The 24,959-nt window shown below is 50.6% G+C and overlaps 3 protein-coding genes across 9 annotated transcripts in view; 2 read left to right on the top strand and 1 right to left on the bottom strand.

Moving 5' to 3' along the window:
• LOC129534750 (uroplakin-3b-like protein 1) overlaps positions 1 to 24,959 on the top strand; it is a 128,674-nt gene that overhangs the window by 78,886 nt on the left and 24,829 nt on the right. The gene's annotated exons all lie outside the window — the stretch shown is intronic.
• LOC109027627 (DNA-directed RNA polymerase II subunit RPB11-b2) overlaps positions 1,537 to 24,959 on the top strand; it is a 48,252-nt gene continuing 24,829 nt past the window's right edge. Inside the window, exons 1-6 of one of the 7 annotated variants that reach the window (XM_063708222.1) lie at positions 1,548 to 1,758; positions 4,304 to 4,393; positions 6,042 to 6,216; positions 7,146 to 7,232; positions 7,493 to 7,647; positions 11,977 to 12,157. In XM_063708222.1, the coding sequence (XP_063564292.1) occupies positions 1,706 to 1,758; positions 4,304 to 4,393; positions 6,042 to 6,216; positions 7,146 to 7,178 (351 nt within the window). In that variant the 5' untranslated portion in view covers positions 1,548 to 1,705 and the 3' untranslated portion in view covers positions 7,179 to 7,232; positions 7,493 to 7,647; positions 11,977 to 12,157. Of the gene's footprint in view, positions 1,759 to 4,303; positions 4,394 to 6,041; positions 7,121 to 7,145; positions 7,233 to 7,492; positions 7,648 to 11,976; positions 12,158 to 13,247; positions 15,180 to 17,978; positions 21,783 to 24,959 lie in introns of those variants that run through there. The other 6 variants (XM_063708223.1, XM_063708219.1, XM_063708220.1 and 3 more) reach the window with 6 other exon arrangements.
• Positions 12,038 to 20,854, bottom strand: LOC101129811 (speedy protein E5). The gene is made up of 8 exons (XM_055392923.2): positions 20,695 to 20,854; positions 19,531 to 19,749; positions 18,008 to 18,238; positions 16,927 to 16,985; positions 15,620 to 15,705; positions 13,259 to 13,577; positions 13,032 to 13,136; positions 12,038 to 12,179 (listed from the first exon to the last, which is right to left on the bottom strand). Exons 1-7 carry the CDS (start codon positions 20,852 to 20,854, stop codon positions 13,077 to 13,079), a joined length of 1,134 nt encoding a protein of 377 aa, XP_055248898.1. The 3' UTR covers positions 12,038 to 12,179; positions 13,032 to 13,076.

Here is a 24,959-nt window from a genome sequence, read left to right as displayed (position 1 = left end):
GGACAGCAGGCCCTTCCCTGCCTGGCAGCCGAGGCAGAGAGAGAGACAGCTTACACCATTATTTCTGCTTATCAGAGACTTTTAGTACTTTCACTAATTTGCTACTGCTATCTAGAAGGCAGAGCCAGGTGTACAGGATGGAACATGAAGGTGGACTAGGAGCGTGACCACTGAAGCACAGCATCACAGGGAGATGGTGAGGCCTCCGGGTAACTGTGGGCGGGCCTGTGGAGGAGTAGAGTCTTCTCTAAACTCCCCCAGGGAAAGGGAGACTCCTTTTCCCGGTCTGCTAAGTAGCGGGTGTTTTTCCTTGACACTAACACTACCGCTAGACCACAGTCGGCTTGGCAACAGGTGTCTTCCCAGATGCTGGCGTTACCGCTAGACCAAGGAGCCCTCTGGTGGCCCTGTCCGGGCATAACAGAAAGCTCGCACTCTTGTCTTCTGGTCACTCCTCACTGTCCCCTCAGCTCCTATCTCTGTATGGCCTGGTTTTTCCTAGGTTATGATTGTAGAGCGAGGATTATTATAATATTGGAATAAAGAATAATTACTACAAACTAATGATTAATGATTCATATATAATCATATCTAAGATCTATATCTAGTATAACTATTCTTATTTTATATATTTTATTATACTGGAACAGCTCGTGCCCTCGGTCTCTTGCCTCGGCACCTGGGTGGCTTGCTGCCCACATCCACCAACTGCACTTTGGGAGGCTGAGGCTGGAGGACTGCTGGAGGCCAGGAGTTCAATACCAGCCTGGGCAACATAGGGAGACCCCCCCCCCACCATCTCCAAAAAAAAAAAAAAAAAATAGCTAGGTGTGATGGCACATGCCTGCAGTCCTAACTATCGGGAAGCTGAGGCAGGAGGCTCTCTGGAGCCCAGGAGTTGGAGGCTGCATGATGGCGCCACTGTACTTCAGCCTGGGCGACAGAGGGAGACACTGTCTCTAAATAATAATAATAATATATAAAAAGATATACGTAACCCTACGGGCTCCCCTCTCACTGCTGTATACACCTGCCTCCTTCTGCATCCCTCACCCAATTGTCCCTCCCGGCTAACAAGCCAGCTGCACCCCGCCAGGCAGAGGTCCTGCAGCAGTCGGTATAGGCAGCCTGGGCAGGGGGGCTTATCATAGATCTGCCTCTGGCCACGAGATCTTCTGCTCCCCCTACCCCTGCTAGCCGCAGCTGTCCACTACCCCTTAGCTTTATTCTCTCTATTCAGGGGCCTCCTGCTGCGCACTCCAAGGGGGTGCACGTTTCCAAAGAGAGATCAAGGGACATGGGGAAAGGAGAAAGGTACAGCTTGAGGTTCCCGCTCAGCCAGGACTAGGCGGCCTCTGTAGGGGCAGAACAGCGCTCCCGGCGCTCTGAGCATGCGCCGAAAAGCGCCCACGGGGGAAAGCCATGCCGGGGTGCGGGTGGGGCCGGGGGGTGGGTGGGTGGCAGTGCCCTCGCCACTGACGCATGCGCAGAGGCACTGGCCTCGCTCGGGGTTTTCTCGCGCCTGCGCAAGATCCTCCAGCCCGACAGGGGGCAATGAGTCGATCCTTGCGCGGGTTTGCCCCGCCTGAGTAATCCGGAAGAGGCCTCTTATTAGGGCTGTGGTGGCGGCGGCGGCGGACACTTGGGGTCTGGACGCAACGGCGGCGGCGGACACTTGCGATCTGGACGCAACGGCAGCGGGAGCATGAACGCCCCTCCAGCCTTCGAGTCGTTCTTGCTCTTCGAGGGCGAGAAGAAGTAAGTGACGCCGGCTGCGGCGGGCCGAGGTGCGCGGGCCTGCGGCTGTCGCATTCTGGGGTGTCTCCTGCCCATCTCTTGCCCCGGGAGGGAAACAGCTTTTGCTTGATCGTCCGCTCGGCCTGTGTCAGCCAAATTTAAGGCCGTTCCGCGAGGCAGTCGCGAGTGTGTCCATTTTGCAGATGAGGACACTGAGGCTTGGAGGCGAGCAAGTTGCCACGGACACAGGAAATGGCGGCGCTTGTATTCGAACCCAGAGTGTCTGGTTCTCCATAGCCCTTTTCCTCTGGGATCTGGCAGCTTCCTCTTTTGTCTCTCGCCCGCCACCTCCATCCTTCATCCCCTCCGATCTGTCAGCGGCCTGCGTAAAAGCCGCAGTGGCTCCTCGCTCCCTGCGGGTTGAAGGAGTCCAGGGGAGAGAGCTTGGGCTCACTCTGTATCTGTGGGCGAGTGGCTTGATCTGTCGGAGGCCCTGTTTCCTCATCTGGAAAATGAGTTTATTATTGTACTTAAACGTGGGATTCAGGCCGGGTGCGGTGGCTGACACCTGTAATCCCAGCACTCTGGGAGCCCGAGGCGGGCGGATCACCTGAGGTCGGGAGTTCAAGACCAGCCTGACCAACATGGAGAAACCCTGTCTCTACTAAAAATACAAAATTAGCCGGGCGTGGTGGCAGATGCCTGTAATCCCAGCTACTCAGAAGGCTGAGGCAGGAGAATCACTTGAACCTGGGAAGTGGAGGTTGAGGTGAGCGGAGATCACGCCATTGCACTCCAGCCTGAGCAACAAGAGCGAAACTCCGTTTCACAAAACAAAAGGATCTGGCCAGGTGCGCTGGTTCCCGCTTTTAATCCCGGCACTTTGGGAGGCTCAGGTGGGAGGATTGCTTGAGCACAGGAGTTCCAGGCTGCAGTGAGCTTTGATCGCATCACTGCACTCCAGCCTGGGCGACTGAGCGCAATCCTGTCTCAAAATAAAAAGAATTGGATGAGGTAATTTGTGTAAAACTCTTGGTCCAAAGCTCAGCACCTGGAAAACCTCATAACCATTGGCTCTTATTGTTCCCAGGTTGGCGTGCAGAGGTCTTGGTCTGGCCCTTGCCAGCCACTTCGGCCTCCTTTAGAGCAGACTCTCAACTGGGGACCATTTGGCCGCACAAGGGACATGTGGCAATAACTGAGAACATTATTGGTTGTCAAAGGGGGTTATGACTGGAATCTACTGGATAGAGGTCAGGGATGCTGCTGATGTCCTACAATGTCCACAAGACAGCACCCCACAGGAAAGAATTATGCACCCTAAAATGTGTGTGGTGTCAGCCTGGAGAAACCACCTTAGAAAAAAGAATATTCAACTTGATACCTCTCACCTGTGTGAGATTTTTACTGTCAGCATAGTTGCCCTCAAATTGAGTGTGCATTAGAATCACCTGAAGAGCTTCTTAAACCATAGATCCCTGCGCCCCACCTCCAGAGTTCTGGGTCCAGTAAGTGGGAGGTGGGAGACTCTAACAAGTTCCCAGGGGATTCTGATGCTGCTTATCTGGGAACTGCACTCTGAAAACCCCTTGTCTTGGAAAATCCAATGGAAGTTTCCTGTCTTTGTCCATCTAAGCGTTCACTAAAATCATAGTAAATGCCAGAGCATGACTTGTTTTGGGGAATGGATGGAAGGACTGCACACTCCAGCCAGGGGGATGGTTGCTTTCGGAACTCACAGGGTCAGGACCAGCCTCACCGTGTAACTTCAGGGCCTCTCTTCTTCACCTTTTGGTTGCTTCATTATGTTGGCATAAGAAAAAAGGAACAGGCCAGGCATGATGACGTGCGCCTGTGGTCCCAGGTACTCAGGAGGCTAAGGCAGGAGGATCACTTTAGCCGAGGAGTTGGAGGCTGCAGTGAGCTATGATCACACCACTGCACTCCAGCCTGGGCAGCAGGAGAGATCATTTGAGGCGAGGAGTTCAGGACCAGCGAGGACAACAAGGCAAAACCCCATCTCTACCGGAAAAAAAAAAGGAGGAATTCAGAAAAGGCCAAGGTTCCATAGACCTGGGGTAGCAGGAAGTAGGGGACCGGGTTGGCGAGGCCTTTATGGGATGAAGAGATTGAGAAAGGCCTTCAGGAAGAGGCAGAGCTTATTTTTCCTTTTTATTTTTATATTTTTGATACAGAGTTCCACTCTGTTGCCCAGGCTGGAGTGCAGTGGCATGATCTCGGCTCACTGCAACTCCACCTCCCAGGTTCAAGTCATTCTCCTGCCTCAGTCTCCCAAGTAGCTAGGACTACAGGCATGGATCACCACACTCAGCTAATTTTTTTTTTTTTTTTTTTTTTTTGTATTTTTAGTACAGACAGGGTTTTGCCATGTTGGGCAGGCTGGTCTTGAACTTCTGACCTCAGGTCATCCATCCACCTCAGCCTCCCAAAGTGTTGGGATTACAGACACGAGCCACCACACCTGGCCGGGAGGAGACAGGGTTTAGACTCAGGGTGGGAGGAGGGGAGCCCCTGCTCCTCATCTGTGGCCTCTGTGTCTTCCTAGGATCAGCATTAACAAGGACACCAAGGTACCCAATGCCTGTTTGTTCACCATCAACAAAGAAGACCACACACTGGGAAACATCATTAAATCGTAAGTTTCCCGTCACAGGCTCTCAGGGGCTGTGTTTAATGGGCCCCTCTGGGCAAAGCACAAGTTCCAAGTCTTCCTCAGTCTCTCTGAGCTACAGGAAGTCCTTCTGGGGGCTTGCTCTGGGCATTTTATAATCTTGGTACCTTTTTATCAAAATGACACCGACCTCCATGTCTTCACATAAGCCACGCTTCTGTAGTGGCTTATTCTGTAGATGAACACGTGCATTTACATTCACTGTTTTTTTTTGTTTGTTTGTTTTTGAGATGGAATTTTCTCTCTTTGTTGCCCAGGCTGGAGTGCAATGGCACGATCTTGCTCACTGCAACCTCCGCCTCCCGGGTTCAAGTGATTCTCCTGCTTCAGCCTTCCTAGTAGCTGGGACTACAGGCCCACGCCACGATGGCCGGCTAATTTTTGTGTTTTTAGTAGAGACGGGGATTCACTGTGTTGGCCAGGCTGGTCTCGAACTCCTGACCTCAGGTGATCCACCTGCCGGCTTCCCAAAGTGCTGGGATTACAGACGTGAGCTACTGCGCCCGGCCTTACATTCACCATTAAGTGCACATTCTGTAAATGAACGAGCAGCAGATTCCAGCACAGTAGGCCTGTGTGTTATTCATGCTGAGGGACATTGAAAAGCAGTCAAGATTAGCTCCCCTCATGCCACCCGTTTGTGACCTCAGTGCCACCTGGGCCTCTAAGATGTATGTGGCAGAGACTAGAACTTCTATTTAACAAGAGAAAGAAGTAGTTCTGTGGCTATCCAGTGCCCCTAATGGGCGCCCTGCATTAGTTGGTGGGTGTTTGTTTATACCAGTGAGGTCCTAGCCAGGTGGTTGGTCAGGGATGTGTCTGCCATTCTGGCCCAGGGACTTGTCATTTTACTGTAGACTTGGCTCTTCCCTCTGGTGCCACCAGCGAAGCCAGGCTTTTCCCCGTCTGTGAGTGGGGTCTGCCCAGTCTCCTGGTGTGGTCAGGCACGGGGATGGAGGACTCCTGCCCAGAGCCCAGCCAGTGGGGCACCCAAGCTCTCCTGGGGCCCTGCTGCTCCCCTGCTCTTGAGCTCAGTGTTGCCACCTATGCATGGGTCCCCCTTGTGGTGCTCACACCACTCTGAGCCGCTCTAGAGGAGACCCCTGCGTGCCAGGGCACAGTATGTGACGCAGCCCCATGGCACAAGGCCCAGCGTGCGTGGCCAGCTGCTGGCGGCTGTGCTGCTCGGAGGGCAGAGTTCCATTTGCATTCCACTCACTGCCGGGAGCTGGCCCTCCTCTCCTGCTGCCTTTATTTGCTGCGTGGAGGCTCTTTGTGGGCTTTTTGGGTCTGAGTCACTGAACACTGGCTGGACATTCGCTGCCTGGGAGATCTCTTTGCCAGCACTGCGGTGTTCGGTGGGAAGAGGTTGCTGGAATCTGTTTCCAGCTCAGGTCCTTCAACCTCATGGATGCAGGGTGTGTGTGTGTGGCGGGGGTAGGGCGTCCCCACATGAGGTATCTTCCTAAAAGTGTTACTTTCCTTGAAGACTTTTGGGGAAAAAAGCTGGGGGGGATTTTTGGCTAGAAAGTCTGTTCTTCTGCTCTGAGCTGGCTGCTACCCAGCTTGGGCATGAGGCTAGACCCTCACACTGTCTGTCCCTGGACCTCAGACAACTCCTAAAGGACCCGCAAGTGCTATTTGCTGGCTACAAAGTCCCCCACCCCTTGGAGCACAAGATCATCATCCGAGTGCAGACCACGCCAGACTACAGCCCCCAGGAAGCCTTTACCAACGCCATCACCGACCTCATCAGTGAGCTGTCCCTGCTGGAGGAGTGCTTCCAGGTGAGGGCGGGGCCTGGAGGGGCAGACGGGGTGGGCTGGACACTGGCCCGTGTGCCCAGGCCTGGGACAGCCCTGGCCTGTTTCTTCGGAGGTCCTGGGGGAGAGGCGGCGGTGATGGAACAGCAGGGACTTCCACCACAGGCTCCAGGACATGTGGACTGAGGGGCTGTGGAGTCTGGGCCTGTGGCTCCTGTCTGCCCCATGGGACTTCTGTAGTGCTGCAGGGTCCCTCGGGTGCTGTGGGCCAGATCGGGGCGGGGACCTACTGTCCTTTGGGGGTGCTCTTCTACGTCCCTTGTCGGTGATTGGCAAGGCCTGGTCCTTCCAGGCCTCTGGGAGGCAGCTCACCCCAGGGTGGCCCACACCTGTTCTGGCAGGGCGCCTGGGAATCTAGAACAGTTTAGAGGGGAAAGAGCCACAGCAAAGAAAAGCCGAGGCAGGGTGATCATGAGGTCAGGAGTTCAAGACCAGCCTGGCAAACATGGTGAAGCCCTGTCTCTACTAAAAATACAAAAATTAGCTAGGCATGGTGGCATGTGCTGTAGTCCCAGCTACTCGGGAGGCTGAGGCAGGAGAGTCGCTTGAACCTGGGAGGCGGAGGTTGCAGTGAGCCGAGATTGTGCCACTGCACTCCAGCCTAGGTAACAGAGCAGGACTCCATCTCAGTCAATCAATCAATCAATCAATCAATCTCAGCGGTTGAACTACCCTTGACATGGTTCAGCTCTGTATCCACACCCAAATCTCATGTCAAATTGTAATTCCCAGTGTTGTGGGAGGGACCTGGTGGGAGGTGATTGGCTCATGGGGGCCGACTTCCCCCTTGCTGTTCTCGTGATATTGAGTGAGCGCTTGTGGGAGCTGGTTGTTTAAAAGCGTGCAGCCCTCCCACTTCACTCTCTCTGTCTCTCCTGCTCCAACATGGCCAGACGTGCCTGCTTCCCCTTCGCCTTCTGCCGTGATTGTCAGTTTCCTGAGGCCTCCCTAGCCATGCATCCTGTACAGCCTGCAGAACTGTGAGTCAATTAAACCTCTTTTCTTCATAAATTACCCAGTTTCTCATAGTTCTTTATAGCAGTGTGAAAACAGACTAATGGACCCTTCTGGTTGAAGGAATGCAGCCATTCTGCTTGTTTGACTATGTCCTTTCTATTCATCTCTATTTCCTGGGAGGTGTTTATCCAAGTGCACTAGGAGGTATTGGTGACCGCACAGTCCCCTCAGTGTTCTGCTAGTAAATAGTTGAAGGTTGATCATTGATCTCCTGCGTTTTCAGTCTGGCATGGAAAAGCCCCCGTGCAACTGGTAAAGATATCAATAAGCACCAGGAGGTATCTAAATCCACCAGGAGCCATAGGCATCACGTTGACGTCCATTTACCAGTCTTCCCTGGCAAGATTCTTCTGAATTGTGCTGCCTTGGCCAAAAGAGGTATGGGAGGGGCTGGGCGCAGTGGCTTGTGCCTGTAATCCCAACATTTTGGGAAACCAATTCAGGTGGATCATTAGAGGTCAGGGGTTCAAGACCATCCTGGCCAACATGGTGACATCCCATCTCTACTAAAAATACAATAAGTTAGCTGGGTTTGGTGTTGGGTGCCTGTAATCCCAGCTACTCGAGAGGCTGAGGCAGGATAATCGCTTGAACCTGGGAGGAGGAGGTGGCAGTGAGCTGAGATGGTGCCATTGCACTCCACCGTGGGCAACAAGAGTGAAACGTCGTCTCAAAAAATAAAAAAAAAAGTCCGGGCGTGATGGCTCACACCTGTAATCCCAGCACTTTGGGAGGCCAAGATGGGTGGATCACGAGGTCAGGAGTTCAAGACCAGCCTGGCCTAGATGGTGAAACCCTGTCTCTACTAAAAATACAAATATTAGCTGGGCATGGTGGCATGCACCTGTAATCTCAGCTACTCAGAAGTCTGATGCAGGAGAATTGCTAAACCCAGGAGGGAGAGGTTACATTGAGCCGAGATTGCACCACTGCACTCTAGCCTGGGCGACAGAGCAAGACTCCGTCTCGAAAGAAAGAAAGAGAAAGGAAATTCCCCAGGGAAGTACCTCGGCTTATTTCATAAACAGGTACTGAAGGAAGCAGAGGCATGTGGAGGACTTCCCCACCTCATGCAGCTATTTGGGCCGTGGCATCTGAAATTTATTATTTCAGAGTCACCCCTTTGATGACCTTAGCAGTGAACTGCAGTCATCTGTTCAGGCCTTTCCATGGCCCACGTCAATGCCGGTATTTCTGTCTGTTGCACATTTGATTTCCTTGTTGTTGGCATTTAGAAGGCCCCCCGTTTCCCAGATCACACCACAGGCATGGACCACAGAGATTGCGTCTTGTGAGTCTGTAGAAATGGTCAAGGCCTTGTCCTCTCTTAGGTCCAGAGCTCAGGTTAATGCACATTTTCCCGGCCATCTGTGCTGAAGTCCCTGTGGGGAGGCTCCTGGCTGGTTTCCTGTAGGTAGACAGCTACATGTCCTGCCCTTCATTGGCTTCTTTTCATGAAGCTCCTGCCATCTACAAAACATGTCTCCCTTCTTGAATCACATCTCTGTTATTGAAACTCTAGAAGTCGACCGGGCATGGTGGCTATGCCTATAATCCCAGCATTTTGGGATGCCAAGGTGGGTGGATCACCTGAGGTCAGGAGTTCAAGACCAGCCTGGCCAACATGGCGAAACCCCGTCTCTAATACAAATACAAAAATTAGCCAAGCATGGTGGCCACTGTACTCCAGCCTGGGCGACAGAGCAAGACTCTGTCTCAAAAAAAAAAAAAAAAAAAAAAAAAGAGAAAGAAAGTATCATGCTTTTCTGCATTCTGTGAAGTGTTTTAGTGAGTTATCGAACTTGAGGGCATGGTGGGAACCTCCAAATTTGCAGCCAGTTGGTGAGAAGTACATGTGGTCTGAGGACACCCAAGCCTGCAGGTGTGTCTAAAGCGAGGGCAGCCTAGTGGGGGCTGGTGGCCTTCACCTGTGGCATTTGAGGTAACATCAGGGAGTTGACATCAGAATTGCATCACATAGGCTGGGCGCGGTGGCTCACGCCTGTAATCCTAGCACTTTGGGAGGCCAAGGCGGGCAGATCGCGAGGTCAGGAGATTGAGACCATCCTGGCTAACACAGTGAAACCCCGTCTCTACTAAAAATACAAAAAATTAGCCAGGCATGGTGGCGGGCGCCTGTAGTCCCAGCTACTCGGGAGGCTGAGGCAGGAGAATGGCGTGAACCCGGGAGGCGGAGCTTGCATTGAGCCAAGATCACGCCACCGCACTCCAGCCTGGGTGACAGAGCGAGACTCCATCCCCCCCCCAAAAAAAAAAAAAAGACAAAAAACAGAATTGTGTCACACAGGCCAGATGCAGTGGCTCATGCTTATAATCCCAGCAATTTGAAAGGCAAGGTAAGAGGATCACTTGAGCTTGAGTCTGAGGCCACAGTGAGCTATGACCACACCACTGCACCCCAGTCTGGGTGACAGCGCGAGACCCCAACTCCAAAAAGAAAAAACAAAAATCACAAAGAATTGCATGGCAGAGTGCCTGTCTTTCACAGCTTTAACTGCTGCAGGAACTTTTTTTTTTTTTTTTTTTTTTTTTTTTTTGAGAGGGGGTGAGGAGACACAATGTCTGCTAGTGATTCTCCTGCCTCAGCCTCCCAAATAGCTGGGATTATAGGCGTGCACCACCACGCCTGCCTAATTTTTGTATTTTTAGTAGAGACAGGGTTTCACCATGTTGGCCAGGCTGGTCTCAAACTCCTGCTGGAATCATGGGCGTGAGCCACCACGCCCGGCCACCTTAGAGTTTTCTTACCACCTGGTTTTCCTCTCTCAATATCTTTCTCTCATTTACTGCCTTAAAACTCTAGCTTGGCATCTGGGCGCAGTAGCTCATGCCTGTAATCCCAGCACTTTGGGAGGCCGAGGTGGGTGGATCACTTGAAGTCAGGAGTTCGAGACCAGCCTGGCCAACATGGCGAAACCTTGTCTCTACTATTTTTACAAAAGTTAGTCGGACGTACAGACGGGTGCCTGTAGTCCCAGCTACTTGGGAGGCTGAGGCAGGAGAATTTGTTTGAACCCAGAGGTGAAAGTTGCAGGGAGCCGAGGTTGTGCCACTGCACTCCAGCCTGGGAGACAGAGCAAGATTCTGTCTCCAAAACAAACAAACAAACAAAAAAACCCTGTAGCTTGGGATCAGCCTTCTCTTCTATTGTTTTTCTTTAAAAAATAAAAATTAAAAATAGATGTAGATGCTGTGTTGCTGAGGCTGGCCTCAAACTCCTGGCCTCAGGTGATCCTCCCGCCATGACCTCCAAAACTGCAGGGATTGTAGGTGTGAGCACTGCACCCAGCCTTATGTTTTTTTCTACATAAAAAACAGCACAGGATTATCTTCCAAAGCTAATAAATATGTTCAAATAACCACAACCCGATTAAGGAAAAATATCACTGGGCAGCAAATAATCAATCCAGACCAATATGATCACAATTGCTGTGAAGGTGAGAAAAGTTCATTTTTATTACGTTTCCCCAAGAGACGCACTCTATTGTTCTCTTGAAAACACACAGCTCATGTCCTCCTTTAGAACACACATCCTCTTTAAAGTAACATACAGACATGCCAAAACAAGGTAAAAAATTACATCTGAATTCTCACATTTCAAACATATATGAAATATCAAATAAAAATTTATTTTTACAAGAATTTAGGGGAACTACTACATAGCTATAAATGTAATATATATGTTAACTAAGTATCATAGATAAAAACCATGCTCCCTTCAGCAGCACGTGTAATAATAGATACAAAGATTGAAAGGTAAAAGATTTAGGATGAAAAGAATCCTCTCTTAAAAAGGAAAACAAAATTATATGTATGTGTATATAGCAGTTATAATACCCATCACACAGCTTTATAGAAACAGCATCTATTCAAAAATACCAGTATTTCCAAAATATTTAAAATAATATTTAAAGTAATAATAATATTTAAATAAATATATTTAATAAATATTTAAATAAATAAAATAATATTTAAATAATTCTATACCCATGTTTTTCAAAATAAACCAATAAAATAGATATTATATATTAGACGTGTTAGTATATATATCTGAGACATGTTAAAAATCACAACTGAATTCTCACAATTCAGTCACAAACCTAAACAGCAAATAAAAATTTCTGTCGTCAGAATTTAGGGGAACTACCAATAGCTATAAATAGAAGAGATTATTATGGAAGTATACATAAAAAGAGTGCTCGCTTCAGGAGCACATATAATAATACAGAAACAAATTTAAAGATAATAAAATATTTAGGATAAAAAGAATTGTCTCTTAAAAATGAAAAGAAAATTATCTTTATGTATATATAACAACTATAACTCTCATCAAAAAACTACAGGAACAGCATGTTTTCAAAAGTACAACAATTTCCAAACTATTTGAAATAAATCTATGAATAATTCAATGGCCAACATTTTCCAAACAAACCAATAAAATGCAGAGTGTGCATGAAGTTATCTGTTACAATCTGTGGCACTGATATTTCACAAAAGAATTCTGTGCCAATCTGAGCCCCTGCATTGTGCCTTCAAATGCTCCTGGACTGTGGCAACCAAGTCCGTAAGAAACAGGACCTCAAGGTTCCGCCCCAGGGAGGTTGGAATTCAGCAATATAAAAAGGGTGGTGGTGCCGCAGGAAAGGTGGAACTGGAAACACTCCTGGTTTCTTACTTTTCTCCAAGGACTCCTAGATGGACCCCACCCCCCTCCCCCCACCCCTGCTCCTAGGAGGACAACGTGATCACTGTATTCAGCTCCATCAAGAATGGTCCAGGTTCTTCTAGATGATCTGCACAAATGGTTCCTCTCCTCCTTCCTGGTGTCTGCCATTAGCATTGGAATAAAGTTCCTGCTGAAAATCCACATCTCCCCTGGGTCCGGTGTTCTGGAAGTGAGAGAGACAATGTCACACTTCAAGGAGGCAGCTCTCTAGACAGGAAGGTTATTCACGTCCCATGTCAAGTCTAGAGTTCAGAGCAATTGAGAAATGCAATTTTATCTGCTGCCTTTCATTCTATACCCTGCTTCTGAACCATCGTGTTCAACTGTGAAACTCACACTTTGGTGACCATGACTCCAAAACTCACTTAATACACCCAAGGTCAGCCCCAGTGATCTGCTTCATAGCAAGGACTTTGGGTGGGTCTGCCCAGGGAGTAGGGCACCCTCAGAGAATGTGGCTTTGGACTTCATCACAGCTGGGGCCTTTTGTGTCACTTAAGATCTAAACTTGTAACCATGCTAGATGTGTTTCTAATGTGACAACATCACGAACCACGAGTCCAGAAGCCTAATCCTTAATCCTACCTCCTCATGATGAAGTCTCATGCTCTGTGCTCAACGTGGTTAGCTGCACAAGATGTAAACCAAAGCTTCACTGAACCCTCGACCCAAATCGGTAACTCAAGTGCGTCAATCATAATGAACCTCCCCAAACTCAGTATTTATGATTATTTTTGAGGCAGGGTCTCACTCTGTCGCCCAGACGGAGTGCAGTGGCAGGATGAGGGCTCCGTGCAGCCCCGACCTTCCAGGCTCCAGCGATCCTCCCGCCTCAGCCTCCTGAGTAGTTGGGAGTAGAGATGCGTCTCACATCGCCTGGCTAATTTTAGTATTTTTGTGGAGAGGGGATCTCGCCACGTTGCCCAGGCTTGAAGCCGGATCAAGCAATTGGGTTCTTCGGATTTCCGAAATAGACCCCAATATCCTGCCTTTACCCCGGAGGATGCAGATGTACCTTCTCTCAGGCCGATGACCTCAGGCCTCCACGGTCCCTGGAGCTCTAGGCAAGGCGAGCGCGATCTCGCGCCCACACCCAGTGCTCTGGGTCATAAGCCTGGATCTGGAAAAACAAACGCCCTTTGAGAAGACGGGGACTCGCCAGGATACCCCTCTCTCCCCTCATCCAGCCTCCAGCCCACCCAATTCCTCCCCACCTCCTCCACCTCCCCAGGCCCCACTCACCTCCTCCAACTCCTCCGGGGAAACCCAAGCCCTGCCGCTCATGGAACAGAAGAAGTGGAACCGACGTTTCTGGAACAGGACTATCTGAGAGCGGTTCTTCCTGGCCCTCGGGTTCATGCAACGGCATAACTGGAACCGACGCTTACGGAGCAAGGGTATGCGAGAGCGGTTCTTCCTGGCCCTCGGGTTCATGGAACGGCCTAACTGGAACCAATGCTTACGGAGCAAGGGTATGCGAGAGCGGTTCTTCCCATACAGGAAGTGGAAGATGTTTTGTTTGGAGTCCTCGTCGTCCTCCTCCATGTCATTGGCCAGGTAGCTGAGGACAGAAATCAGGTTGCTGCTCAGGGGCACCACCAGGAGAGGCCTCCGGCTGAGGTCAGCTTCCCAGAGAGGAAGGTAAGGGACCGTCCCTAGCTCAGGACTGGCACCCACCCTGCAGAGAGCCACGCCTTCCTCAGGAGGGCTCTGCTGGACAGAGACCTGATCAAGGGCGTCTCCCACTCCTTCAGGATGGAGACAAAAACCCAACTGGTGGCCGAGAGTGGTGGCTTATGCCTGGAATCCCAGCACATTGGGAGGCCAAAGCAGGAGGATCACTTGAGGCCAGGAGTTTGAGACAGGCCTGGGCAACATAGCAAGACCTTCGTCTCTATTAAAAATATAAGAAATATGCCAGACGCGGTGGCTCATGCCTGTAATCCCAGCACTTTAGAAGGCTGAAGCAGGTGGATTGCTTGAGACCAGGAGTTGGAGACCAGCCTGGTCAACACAGAGAAACCCCATCTCTACTAAAAATACAAAAATCAGCCTGGTGCGGTGGCACACCCGTTAGGCCTAGCTACTCAGGAGGCTGAAGCATAAGAATTGTGTGAACCCAGGAGGCGGAGGTTGCAGTGAGTTGAGATTGGGCCACTCCATTCCAGCCTGAGAGGCAGAGCAAGACTCTGTCTCAATAAACAAACAAACAAACAAACTGTCCAGGTGTGGTGGCACAGCCCTGTAGTCAGAGCTAATAAAGAAGCTGAGGTGGGAGGATCGCTTGAGCCCAGGATATGGAGGCTGCGGTGAGCTATGATCTCACCACTGCACTCCAGCTTGGGGGACAGGGCAAGTCTGTCTCAAAAAAATAAAAGAAATTGAATACATTGATATTTTGCCAGGACCCTGCCTTCTACAGGCATCTAGTCTAATGGGACTGGGAGTAATCAAGGCAGATGACCTAATCCCAGTGTCCAGGATGTAACTAGAGAGCTATGGGCATGCAGAAGTTGGAAGATGAGGGAAGGCATCACAGAGGCTGTGGGGTGAACTGACTTCAAGGAACGGGTCCTTCCCTTCAGAGCCACATGTGTGTGGGACACCCAGACAGAAAACACAAACACAAAGTCGAGTGGAGGGCATTTGGAAGGAGCAGTGAAGCCGAGCCAGGAAATACCAAGATGGCGAGCCAGTGTGCTTGTAGAGATTGTAGAGAGGGTAGAATTGACACTGTGGACCCTGGCCTTGATAGAGAAGGGCATCAGCTAAGGAAGTTGTTCAGGTGGGCAGTGAGGTTGTCGTGCTTTGGAAAGATGTTCAGGCTGCACTAGGAAGCCCCCTGGCTTGGGGAGAGACTCCAGGAGAGCCCAGCGGGGAGCATTTGACAGTGGATTCGAGTGATGCGAGGGGGACCTGAACTGTGACCTCTGTCATGGGAACCCAGAGGAGGTCGATGGCGTTTGTGGTTGATGTGGGAAGGAGAGAGAGAGAAGAACCAGAAACGTCTGCTTGCTGGAGGAAGCAGCATGTCCGCTCCTCCACTCCTTTTCTTTTCCCATTAGGAGCGGTTTATGGTTCCTTTTGTTTTATTCTTTTATTTGTACACTGGCATTGGAGTTTGTTTTTTTGGCTTTTTTTTTTTTTTTTTTTGAGAAAAAGTCTCACTCTGTCACCCAGGCTGGAGTGCAGTGGCTCGACCTTAGCTTACTGCAACCTCCACCTCCTGGGTTCAAAGGGTTCTCTTGCCTCAGCCTCCTGAGTAGCTGGGATTACAGATGCACACCACCACACCCAGCTAATTTTTCTATTTTTAGTAGAGACGGGGTTTGGCCATGTTGGCCAGGCTGGTCTCGAACTGCTGACCTCAGGTGATCCGCCTGCCTCGGCCTCCCAAAGTGCTGGGATTACAGGCGTATGCCACTGTGCCCAGCCTGAGTTTCTGTTTAGAAACAACAGTCTATGATAGTATAATCCTCTCTTTTTTGTACACAGAGTAAAGAGGACAAATAGGTGAAAGAATAAACGAAAGGCTGGAATCCCACTTCCCCCGCTGTCCCAGGGCATTGGATATTGACGGATAGGAGGCAGCAAACCACTCACAGAGCCAGGAAGAAATGAATGCGTTGGTATAGCCAGGAGGGGAAGCCGGCCCGGCTGAAATACGCTATGACCATAGCCAGGAGATACTGATGGAGAGAAAGGAACACAGAGAGGGAGAGGTCACATCTTGGAAGAGGAAGATTGTGGAGAGGGGGAATGAGGGTCTGGGGAGGGGCTGCCCATCAGAGAAGGGACCTCAGTGTTGGGGTGACTGTACTCATTTGGAAATTGCGGGATGGAGGGGTATTGGAAGGTCGGATGCAAATCCGAGAAGCCAGAGGAAGGGTTTTGGGTGATGCTCCCAGGATGGTGGGCTCCGATGGGATCTTTGGAGGGGGTGTGTCTAGGTCGGCTCGTGTCAGGAGGGTCTTTTGTGTGCCAGGCAGAGAACTGTCCCGAAGAGCTGAGAGTAGAGGGGCCAGGAGCTTCAGGTCTGCGGCCAGACTGTGGCCCAGAGCTCAGATCCCAAAGGACCCATAGGAGAGGCAGGGGCCACTCATTCACTCTGCAAGAGACCAGCAGAATCCTGAGGGAGGTGCTGACAAATCATAAAAAGACCAAGAATAGCCGGGAGTGGCAGCTCAAGCCTGTGATCCCAGTACTTTTTGAGAGGTGGAGACAGGAGGATCATGTGAGCCCAACAGTTCGAGAACAACCTGGGCAACATAGTGAGAACCTGTTTCTACAAACATTTCAAAAATTAGTTGAGCATGGTGGCATGTGCCTAGTCCCAGCTCCTCAGGAGGCTGAGGAAAGAAGATTGCTTGAGCCCAGGAATTAGAGGCTGCAATGAGCTATGATCATGCCACTGCACTCCATCCTGGGGAGCAGAGCTAGACTCTGTCTCACAAAAAAAAATTTGTGGGTGCCAAGACTCAAGACCATGGGAGCTGGTCGGGCACAGTGCTGACGTCTATAATTCAGCACTTTGGGAGGCCAAGGCGGGTGGATCGTCTGAGTTCAGGTGTTCAGGACCAACCTGGCCAACATGGCAAAACCCCGTTTCTACTAAAAACACAAAAATTAGCCAGGTGTGGTGGTTCATGTCTGTAATCCCAGCTGCTTGGAGGCTGAGGCAGGAGAATCGCTTGAACCCGGGAGGCATCGGCTGCAGTGAGTCAAGATCGAGACACTGCCCTCCAGCCTGGGCAACAGAGCAAGACTCTGTCTCACAAAAAAAAAAAAAAAAAAAAGACTGTAGGAGCATCTGGTGGGAGGTGGTGGAGGGAGAACTGTGGGTTTGGAAGCTGCACCCTCCCCCCAGCCATGCGTTGGAACAGGAACAGTTACATGGAGAACAACCTTACCTTGTCCGACACCCTCAGATCTTTGTCCCAGGCCAGGAATCTTTTAATGACAGGATCCTCTGTGATTAGAGAGCAGATGTCAGTGTGAGAAGCAGGACAGGGTTTCCGTGGGAGCAGCAGGGCAGCGAGGAGAAGTGTGCCTCCCGGGGGGAGGTCTCAGGATTGTGGCCGCGGGTGAGGTGGATGGGAGAGGGGAGAGTGACTTTCACTGGGCAAGGGAGAGAGGCTCCTGCTCTGAGACTCCCCTGAGAAGAGGCCGAAGGAGGCCCTGGGTGTGAGAATCTACAGGATGTAGAGCTGGGAATCAGCCAGGACCCCCTCCAGCAGACACGGAGGGACCACTGCAGAGTCATAAAGGAATTCCCATCATTTCCTCATGAGACAGTCACATCAGGGTGTGACCATGGCCTTGGTATCCCTCACTATGGATGGAGACACTTAGGTTTAGAAAAGTCAGTAAGAGACATTAAGTGTCAGAGGGCACAGCTGAAACCACTTTCTTTGTTTATTGATTTTGTTTTTCTTTGATTTTTATTTTTATTTATTAATTTATTTTGAGACAGAGGCTTGCTCTGTGGGCCAGGCTGGAATGCAGTGGCCTGATCTTGGCTCACTGCAACCTCTGCCTCCCGGGTTTAAGCGATTCTCCTGTCTCAGCCTCCCGAGTAGGTGGGATTACATGCATGAGCTACTGTGCCCAGCCTTGGTTTTTCTTTTGAGACAGGGTTTTGCTCTGTCACCCAGGCTGGAGTGCAGTGGTGTAGTCATAGCTCACTGCAGCCTCAAAGTCCTGAGTTCAAGCAATCCTCTTGCCTCAGCCTCCCAACGTGCTGGGATCTCAGGCGGGAGCCACTGCGCCTGGCCCGAAACCAAGCTTTCTTATCCCAAGTGCTGACCTTTATCAAGTTGACCTAATCCTTTATCATCTCCTAAGTGTCCCTCATGAGTGATCACTTCACATTCCTCCCACATGGAGAGCTCACCCACTGGGGCATATTTTTCCCATTGGAAAAGTGTGGTTATTGGAAGTTTCCTGTTTTTGGAAAGAACAGGATTGGAGGTGCTCTCTGGGGTGTCCTACCAAGCAGCCTGTTGAAGGCCTCGTGGTGCTCAGGGAGCACGAGCGACACTCGCCGTCGCTTCAGCTTCATCTTGAGGCCACACAGCATCTCCGCCACCCAGATCTCCTCGGGCTCAGGGGCGAGCACCTTCCGTGGCTCCTCCTCCAACGACTCCTCAGATTCGTCCCACCACTCCATCTTCCTTTTCCAGCAAAAGGAGCTACGCGGGGGGCTGGGATCTACCCCAGGGGCTGAGTAAAGAAACCAGGCCACGGTGTAATGCTTCTGCAGCTGATCACACTAGAGCCCGACCCAAAACCCCAAACCACTCTCCATCCTCCCCAGCCTCGCAGACTGCTGGCTTCTCCAAGCCATCTTTCCTTCTGTCTGTCTCCTCTGCTGAGCTCCATGTGCCGCTGCTTCTCCTCCCCATTCTCCCGTTTCTCTGTCCTCAGAACACTTCCTCATATCCTTCCCTGGTCCCTGGCTCTCTGAGTCCCTTTTTTGTTGTTGTTGTTGTTGTTGAGAAATAGTCTTGCTTTGTGGCCTAGGCTGGAGTGTAGTGGTGCGATCTTGGCTCACTGCAACCTCTGCCTTCTGGATTCCAGTGATTCTCCTGCCTAAGCCTCCCAAGTAGCTGGGATTACAGGTGCCCACCAAAATGCCCAGCTCATTTTTGTGCTTCTAGAAGAGACAGGGTTTCACCATGTTGGCCAGGCTGGTCTCCAACTCCTGGCCTCAAGTGATCTACCTGCCTGGCCTCCCAAAGTGCTGGGATTACAGGTGTGAGCCACTGCACCCTGCCTCAGTACCTCCATTCTCCCCACACACCCTCCTCACGTGCTCCTTCCTGACTTCTGGGCCCTTTTCTTTTTTTTTTTTTTTTTTGAGACAGCGTCTCACTCTCTCACCCAGAATGGAATGCAGTGGCGCTATCTTGGCTTAAAGCAACCTCTTCCACCTGGGTTCAAGCGATTATCCTGTCTCAGCCTCCCGAGTAGCTGGGATAGCAGGCATGCCTGGCTAATTTTTGTATTGTTAGTATAAATGAGGTTTCGCTATATTGGTCTGGTTGGTCTCGAACAACTGACCTCAAGTGATCCACCCATCTCAGCCTCCCAAAGTAATGGGATTGCAGGCATGAGCTACCACACCCGGCCTTCGTTTTTCTTTTGACACAGGGTTTTGCTCTGTCACCCAGGCTGGAGTGCAGTGGTGCAGTCATAGCTCACTACAGCCTCAAAGTTCTGAGTTCAAGCAATCCTCTTGCCTCAGCCTCCCAACGTGCTAGGATCTCAGGTGTGAGCCACTGCACCTGGCCCGAAACCAAGCTTTCTCATCCCAAGCGCCAACCTTTATCAAGTCTAGCCTAGTCCTCTATCGTCTCCTAAGTGTCCCTCATGAGTGATCACTTCTGAGTCCTCCTGCGTGGAGAGCTCACCCACTGGGGGCGTATCTTTCCCATTGGAAAAGTGTGGTTATTGGAAGTTTCCTCTTTTTAGAAAGAACAGGATTGGAGGTGCTCTCTGGGGTGTCCTCCTACCAAGCTGACTGTTGAAGCCCTTGTGGTGCTCAGGGAGGATGGGTGACACGCGCTGTTGCTTCAGCTTCATCTTGAGCCCACACAGCATCTCCACTACCCAGGTCTCCTCAGGCTCAGAGGCGAGCTCCTTCTCCGGCTCCTCCTCAGATTCATCTGACCGCTCCCTCTTCCTTTTCCAGCCAAGGGACCTACATGGGGGGCTGGGATCTACCCCAGGGGCTGAGTAAAGAAACCAGGCCACCGTGTAATGCTTCTGCATCTGATCACCTTAGACCCCGACCCAAAACCCCAAACCACTCTCCATCCTCCCCAGACTCGCAGACTGCTGGCTTCTCTAAGCCATCTTTCTGATTTTCTCCTCTGCTCAACCCCATGTGCCGCTCCTTCCCCTCCCCATTCTTCTCTCTCTCTGTCCTCCGAACACTGCTTCATGTCCTTCCCCGGTCCCTGGCTCTCTGAGTCCCTCCTTTTTTGTTTTGTTTTGTTTTGACACAGAATCTTGCTTTGTCACCCAGGCTGGAGTGTAGTGGTGCAATCTCAGCTCACTGCAACATCCATCTCCTGGATTCCATTTATTCTTCTGCCTCAGCCTCTCAGGTAGCTGGGATTACAGGTGCCTGCCATAATGCCCAGCTGAATTTTGTACTTTTAGTAGAGACAGGGTTTCACCATGTTGGCCAGGCTGGTCTCAAACTCCTGGCCTCAAGTGATCCGCCTGCCTTGGCCTCCCAAAGTTCTGGGATTACAGGTGTGAGCCACCCCACCCAGCCTGAATTTCTCCATTCTTCCCACACACCCTCCTCAGGTTCTCCTTCCTGACCGCTGGCCCTTCTTTTCTTTTCTTTTTTTTTTTTTGGAGTGCAGTAGCGTGATCTCAGCTCACTGCAACCTCTTCCTCCCAGTCTCAAGTGATTCTCCTGTCTCAGCCTCCTGAGTAGCTGGGATTACAGGTGTGCACCACTACCACTTGGCTAATTTTTATACTTTTAGTAGAGATGGGGTTTCACCATATTGGCCAGGCTGGCCTTGAACTCCTGACCTCAGGTGATCCGCCCACCTCGGCCTCCCAAAGTGCTGGGGTTACAGGCGTGAGCCACCGCACCCGGCCCCCTTCCTTCGTCTTAGTCAATCCTATCCCACCTCTTCTTCCACCAGTCCCCTCACCTGATGGTCCCAACACTTCATCATCCACCACCTCCTGGAGGGGGTATCCCGAGGTGCTCCGCTGGGGACTCTGCTCATTCTGGGGGTGCGGTTGACGGCTGGTCATGATTTTTCCCGTAATCTGTCCCCTCTTATGGAACCTAGTCTCCATTCTGTCCATGGCCTTCTTCTGGACACTGCTAGGATCCAGAAGAGTATGTTATCAATTCTCAAGCCTAGGAGAAGTCGGGAGTGGAGAACAGCTCTGAGAAGATACTGTTGTCCAACTGATCTCCAGGCGCCACGGAGTCCGGTCCCTCCAATCAGGAAGGTCGGAATCTCTGATGTCATCGTCCGTGCGAACCTGGCAACCAGTTTGAAAAAAAACACATGTAACTGCCAGGCTGATCTCTTGTCCTGGAGATCCTGGGTGAATGGTATCTCCTGCCACTGTCCCAACCTCAGACCATTGTCCAAAAGCATCTTCAGGGACTCCACATCCCTCTGTTCCCTGTCCCAGCAGAGGCTGTGTCCTCTCCACTCAAAGCCTGAAGCATGTTGGGGTCTCTTCGTCTCTGTACATGCCCATTTCAGAGTCCAGTCTGGTGGGAGAGGGAACAGAGTGGGAAAGAAAACTAGGGTAAGCAGAAACGATGAAACCTTATAAGAGTGAGATTATCATGTACAAGAGTGAGATTATCATGTACAAGAGTGAGATTATCATGTACAAGAGATCCCAGGAATACTGACTTGATGAAAAAGTCACATCAGAGCACTCAGTTTGGCAGAGCTTTTCTGCCGAATGTTTACTCACATTCACTGTCCGAGATTCTATACTGGGGGTACACACGTCCTCTGCCCTAAGGCAATTTTGAGTCCAAGAGACATTTTGAGGCCTAAAAATCATAGGAAACTGCCCCTGAGCTCACACATATTTCCAATGGTGTCCCCAATTTCAGGGAATCCATGGATTACCTAAGCCAGCCCCTCCAGTTCGGCTAAGAAACTCTAGTCTATATATCAAGTTTTGTATCATATGTATTGCTCTGAACTCAGAAATTTCCCTTCCATTTATGGATTCTATGAATAAAATATCACATGTACAAAAAGACTAAGTCGAAAAATTTCAGCTGTGCACAGTGGCTCATGCTTGTAATCCCAGCACTTTGGGTGGCCAAGGGAGGAAGATTGCGGGAGGCCAGCAGTTCAAGACCAGTATAGGCAACATAGCAAGAGCCCATCTCTAAAAAAACAAAACCAAACCAAATTAGCCAGGTGTGGTGGCTGGCACCTGTGTTCCAACTACTTGGGAGACTCATGTGACAGGAAGATCACTTGAGCCCGGGAGTTAGAAGCTGCAGTGAGCCATGATCTTGCCACTGCACTCCAGTCTGGGCAACACAGCAAGATATTGTGTCAAAAAAAGTTTTTCTGATAAAAAATAAAAGAGTTACATGACATTCAGAGACCATCCAAAAAACCTGTGGGTTCCCGGCTGGGCTCAGTGGCTCATGCCTGTAATCCCAGCACTTTGGGAGGCCAAAGGGGGTGGATCACTTGAGGTCAGGAGTTTGAGACCAGCCTGGACAACATGGTGAAACCCCATCTCTACTAAAAATACAAAAAATTAGCCAGGCATGGTGGTGGATGCCTGTAATCGCAGCTACTCAGGAGAGGGCGCTGGAGAATCACTTGAACTCATGGTGCGCAGGTTGCAGGGAGCCAAGATCGCACCATTGTGCTCCAGCCTGGGCAACAAGAGCAAAACTCCATCTCAAAAAAAATAAAAAACCTGCGAGTGAGTTCCCACACGTTTTCCTAATGGGCTGCTGCTTTCCTAGGAGTCTCTCGCTCATAGAAAAGGCACAAACTGAAAGAGGAAGCAGATCCCATTGCTGCGGAAGTCCCATTGTTAGGAAGCTCTGCTTTTCTGGAGTTCAAATTCGCATTCATGACGCTTTAAACCATCAGAGCTAGGTGGGTCCTCCTACAACAAAATAGTTTGCTCTCTCTCTCTCCTAGTTAACAGGCTTTCAAATATTAGAAGATCAATGTTCTGACCCCACTAAAATTTCTCTTTTGTGGAATGAAAAGCTCTGATTTAACCCATCTTCAAGCCTGGTTTGATGGAGGAATAGGGGCTGAGTCATCTGCATTTCCCCTCCCTGCACAAAGTCCTGGGCCCAGATCTGGGGTCTGTCTCTGCTGAGGGTGGGGTGAACCAGGAAGCACCTCCCTCTACATCTCCTTGATGAATGGGTATAATGGTTGCCATGGAACTGGGGCTTGTTTGATGACCTGGGGCTGGGTGGGCCTCTGAGAGCCTTTATAGCTGATTGCCTTTTGGGAGAGGGCAGGTGGGAGCCCCACCCTGTCTCATGAGTCACCCCAAAGGTGCATGGGCAGGCAGGTGCTGGGGAATCGGCTACTCCCCAGAGCTTGGCGTGGCCATCCCTGTGGCCCCTCTGGGAGTCTGGAGCCCCTTCCCTCACACTGGTACTCACTGCAGCTGGGGACATCTGCACTAGGAAGACAGGACACGGCATGGAAGCTGGCCTCTGCCCAGAAGCCATGACATTCTGGTCACCAGCCTGATGCTATAAAACGAGTGTCACGGCCGGGCATGGTGGCTCACACCTGTAATCCCAGCACTTTAGGAGGCCAAGGCAGGTGGATCATGAGGTCTGGAGTTCGAGACCAGCCTGGCCAACATGGCGAAATCCCGTCTCTACTAAAAATAACATTAGCCAGGTGTGGTGGCACATACCTGTAGTCCCAGCTCCTCTGGAGGCTGAGGCAGGAGAATCACTTAAACCCAGGAGGTGGAGATTGCAGTGAGCCGAGACGACGGCATTGGACTCCAGGCTGGGCAACAGAGCACGACTCCGTCTCAAAAACAAACAAAAAAAAAACGAGTGTCACCTGGGGCTACTTGGCCAGACACAGAGAGCAAGGAGACATCCCTGTTATCTGTCAAAAATAATTGTTGGGGCTGAGCACAGTGGCTCATGCCTGTAATCTCAGCACTTTGGGAGGTCGGGGCAGGAGGACTTGAGGCCTAGAGTTTGAGACCAGCCTGAGCAACATAGTGAGTACCCCATCTCCAGAAAAAATTTAAAAATTGGCTGGGCGCAGTGGCTCATGCCTGTAATCCCAGCACTTTGGGAGGCCGAGGGGGATGGATCATTTGAGGTCAGGAGTTTGAGACCAGCCTGGCCAACATGGTGAAACCCCATCTCTACTAAAAATACAAAAATTAGCCGGGCATGGTGGTGGGCACCTGTAATCCTAGCTACTTGGGAGGCTGAGGCAGGAGAATCGCTTGAACCCAGGAGGCGGAGGTTGTAGTGAGCTAGGATCATGCCATTGTACTCCAGCCTGGACAGCAAAGCTAGACTCCATCTCAAAAAAAAAAAAGAAAAAGTAAAAAATTTAAAAATTAGATGGGCATGGTGACATGTGCCTGTAATCCCAGGTACTAAGGAAGCTGAGGTAGGAGGATGACTTGAGCCTGGGAGTTCGAGGCTGCAGTGAGTGCTGATTGCACCACTGCACTCCAGCCTGAGTGACACAGCAAGACCCTGCTTCAAAAAAAAAAAAAAAAAAAAATTACTGGACACAATTATTGTGCCAGACCCCTAGGTTAACAGTGAGGATTCAGTGGGAGAACTAAACAGATAAACAGATCCAGTCCCCGCCCTCAGAGAGTTACAGTTTAATGGGAAAAAGAGACATTCACCAAAGAAGGACACAGTCCACTAGTGAGTTACACTCAAGAGGGATCATTTACAGAACAAAGCAGATTATAAAAATACAGCGATTGGCTGGGCGCAGTGGCTCACGCCTGTAATCCCAGCACTTTGGGAGGCAGAGGCGGGCGGATGACTTGAGGTCAGGAGTTCTCAACCAGCCTGGCCAAAATGGTGAAACCCCATCTCTACTAAAAACACAAAAATTAGCCAGGCGTGGTGGTGGGCACCTGTAATCCTAGCTAGTTGGGAGGCTGAGGCAGGAGAATGAATCACTTGAACCCAGGAGGTGGAGGTTGCAGTGAGCTGAGACCGCACCATTGCACTCTAGCCTGGGCAACAAGAGCAAAACTCCGTCTCAAAATAAATACATGCATACATACATGCATACATAAATACAGGGATTAAAATAGTCTAGTACTGACACCTGAACAGACAGATTGATCCGAGAAATGAAACAGAAATTCCAGAAGTTGACCTGAATACACACACACACACACACACACACACAAACACACATACACACACACAGAGAGG

The sequence above is a fragment of the Gorilla gorilla genome, chromosome 6 (genome assembly GCF_029281585.2).
Source record: "Gorilla gorilla gorilla isolate KB3781 chromosome 6, NHGRI_mGorGor1-v2.1_pri, whole genome shotgun sequence".
In the NCBI taxonomy this organism is placed as follows: Eukaryota; Metazoa; Chordata; class Mammalia; order Primates; family Hominidae; genus Gorilla; species Gorilla gorilla.
Note: the sequence above shows the minus strand (reverse complement) of the source record. Positions and strands in the feature narration are given on the sequence as shown.

Bases quoted from the DNA above. Each gene is read 5' to 3' on its own strand.
- LOC101129811 (XM_055392923.2), bottom strand. From the start codon at position 20,854: ATGGACAGAATGGAGACTAGGTTCCATAAGAGGGGACAGATTACGGGA. The intron at 19,750-20,694 runs GTGAGGGGACTG...TTCTTTACTCAG, and splicing joins TGAAGTGTTGGGACCATCAG to CCCCTGGGGTAGATCCCAGC. The intron at 13,137-13,258 runs GTGAGTGGGGCC...TTGTTTTTCCAG, and splicing joins CCCCGGAGGAGTTGGAGGAG to ATCCAGGCTTATGACCCAGA.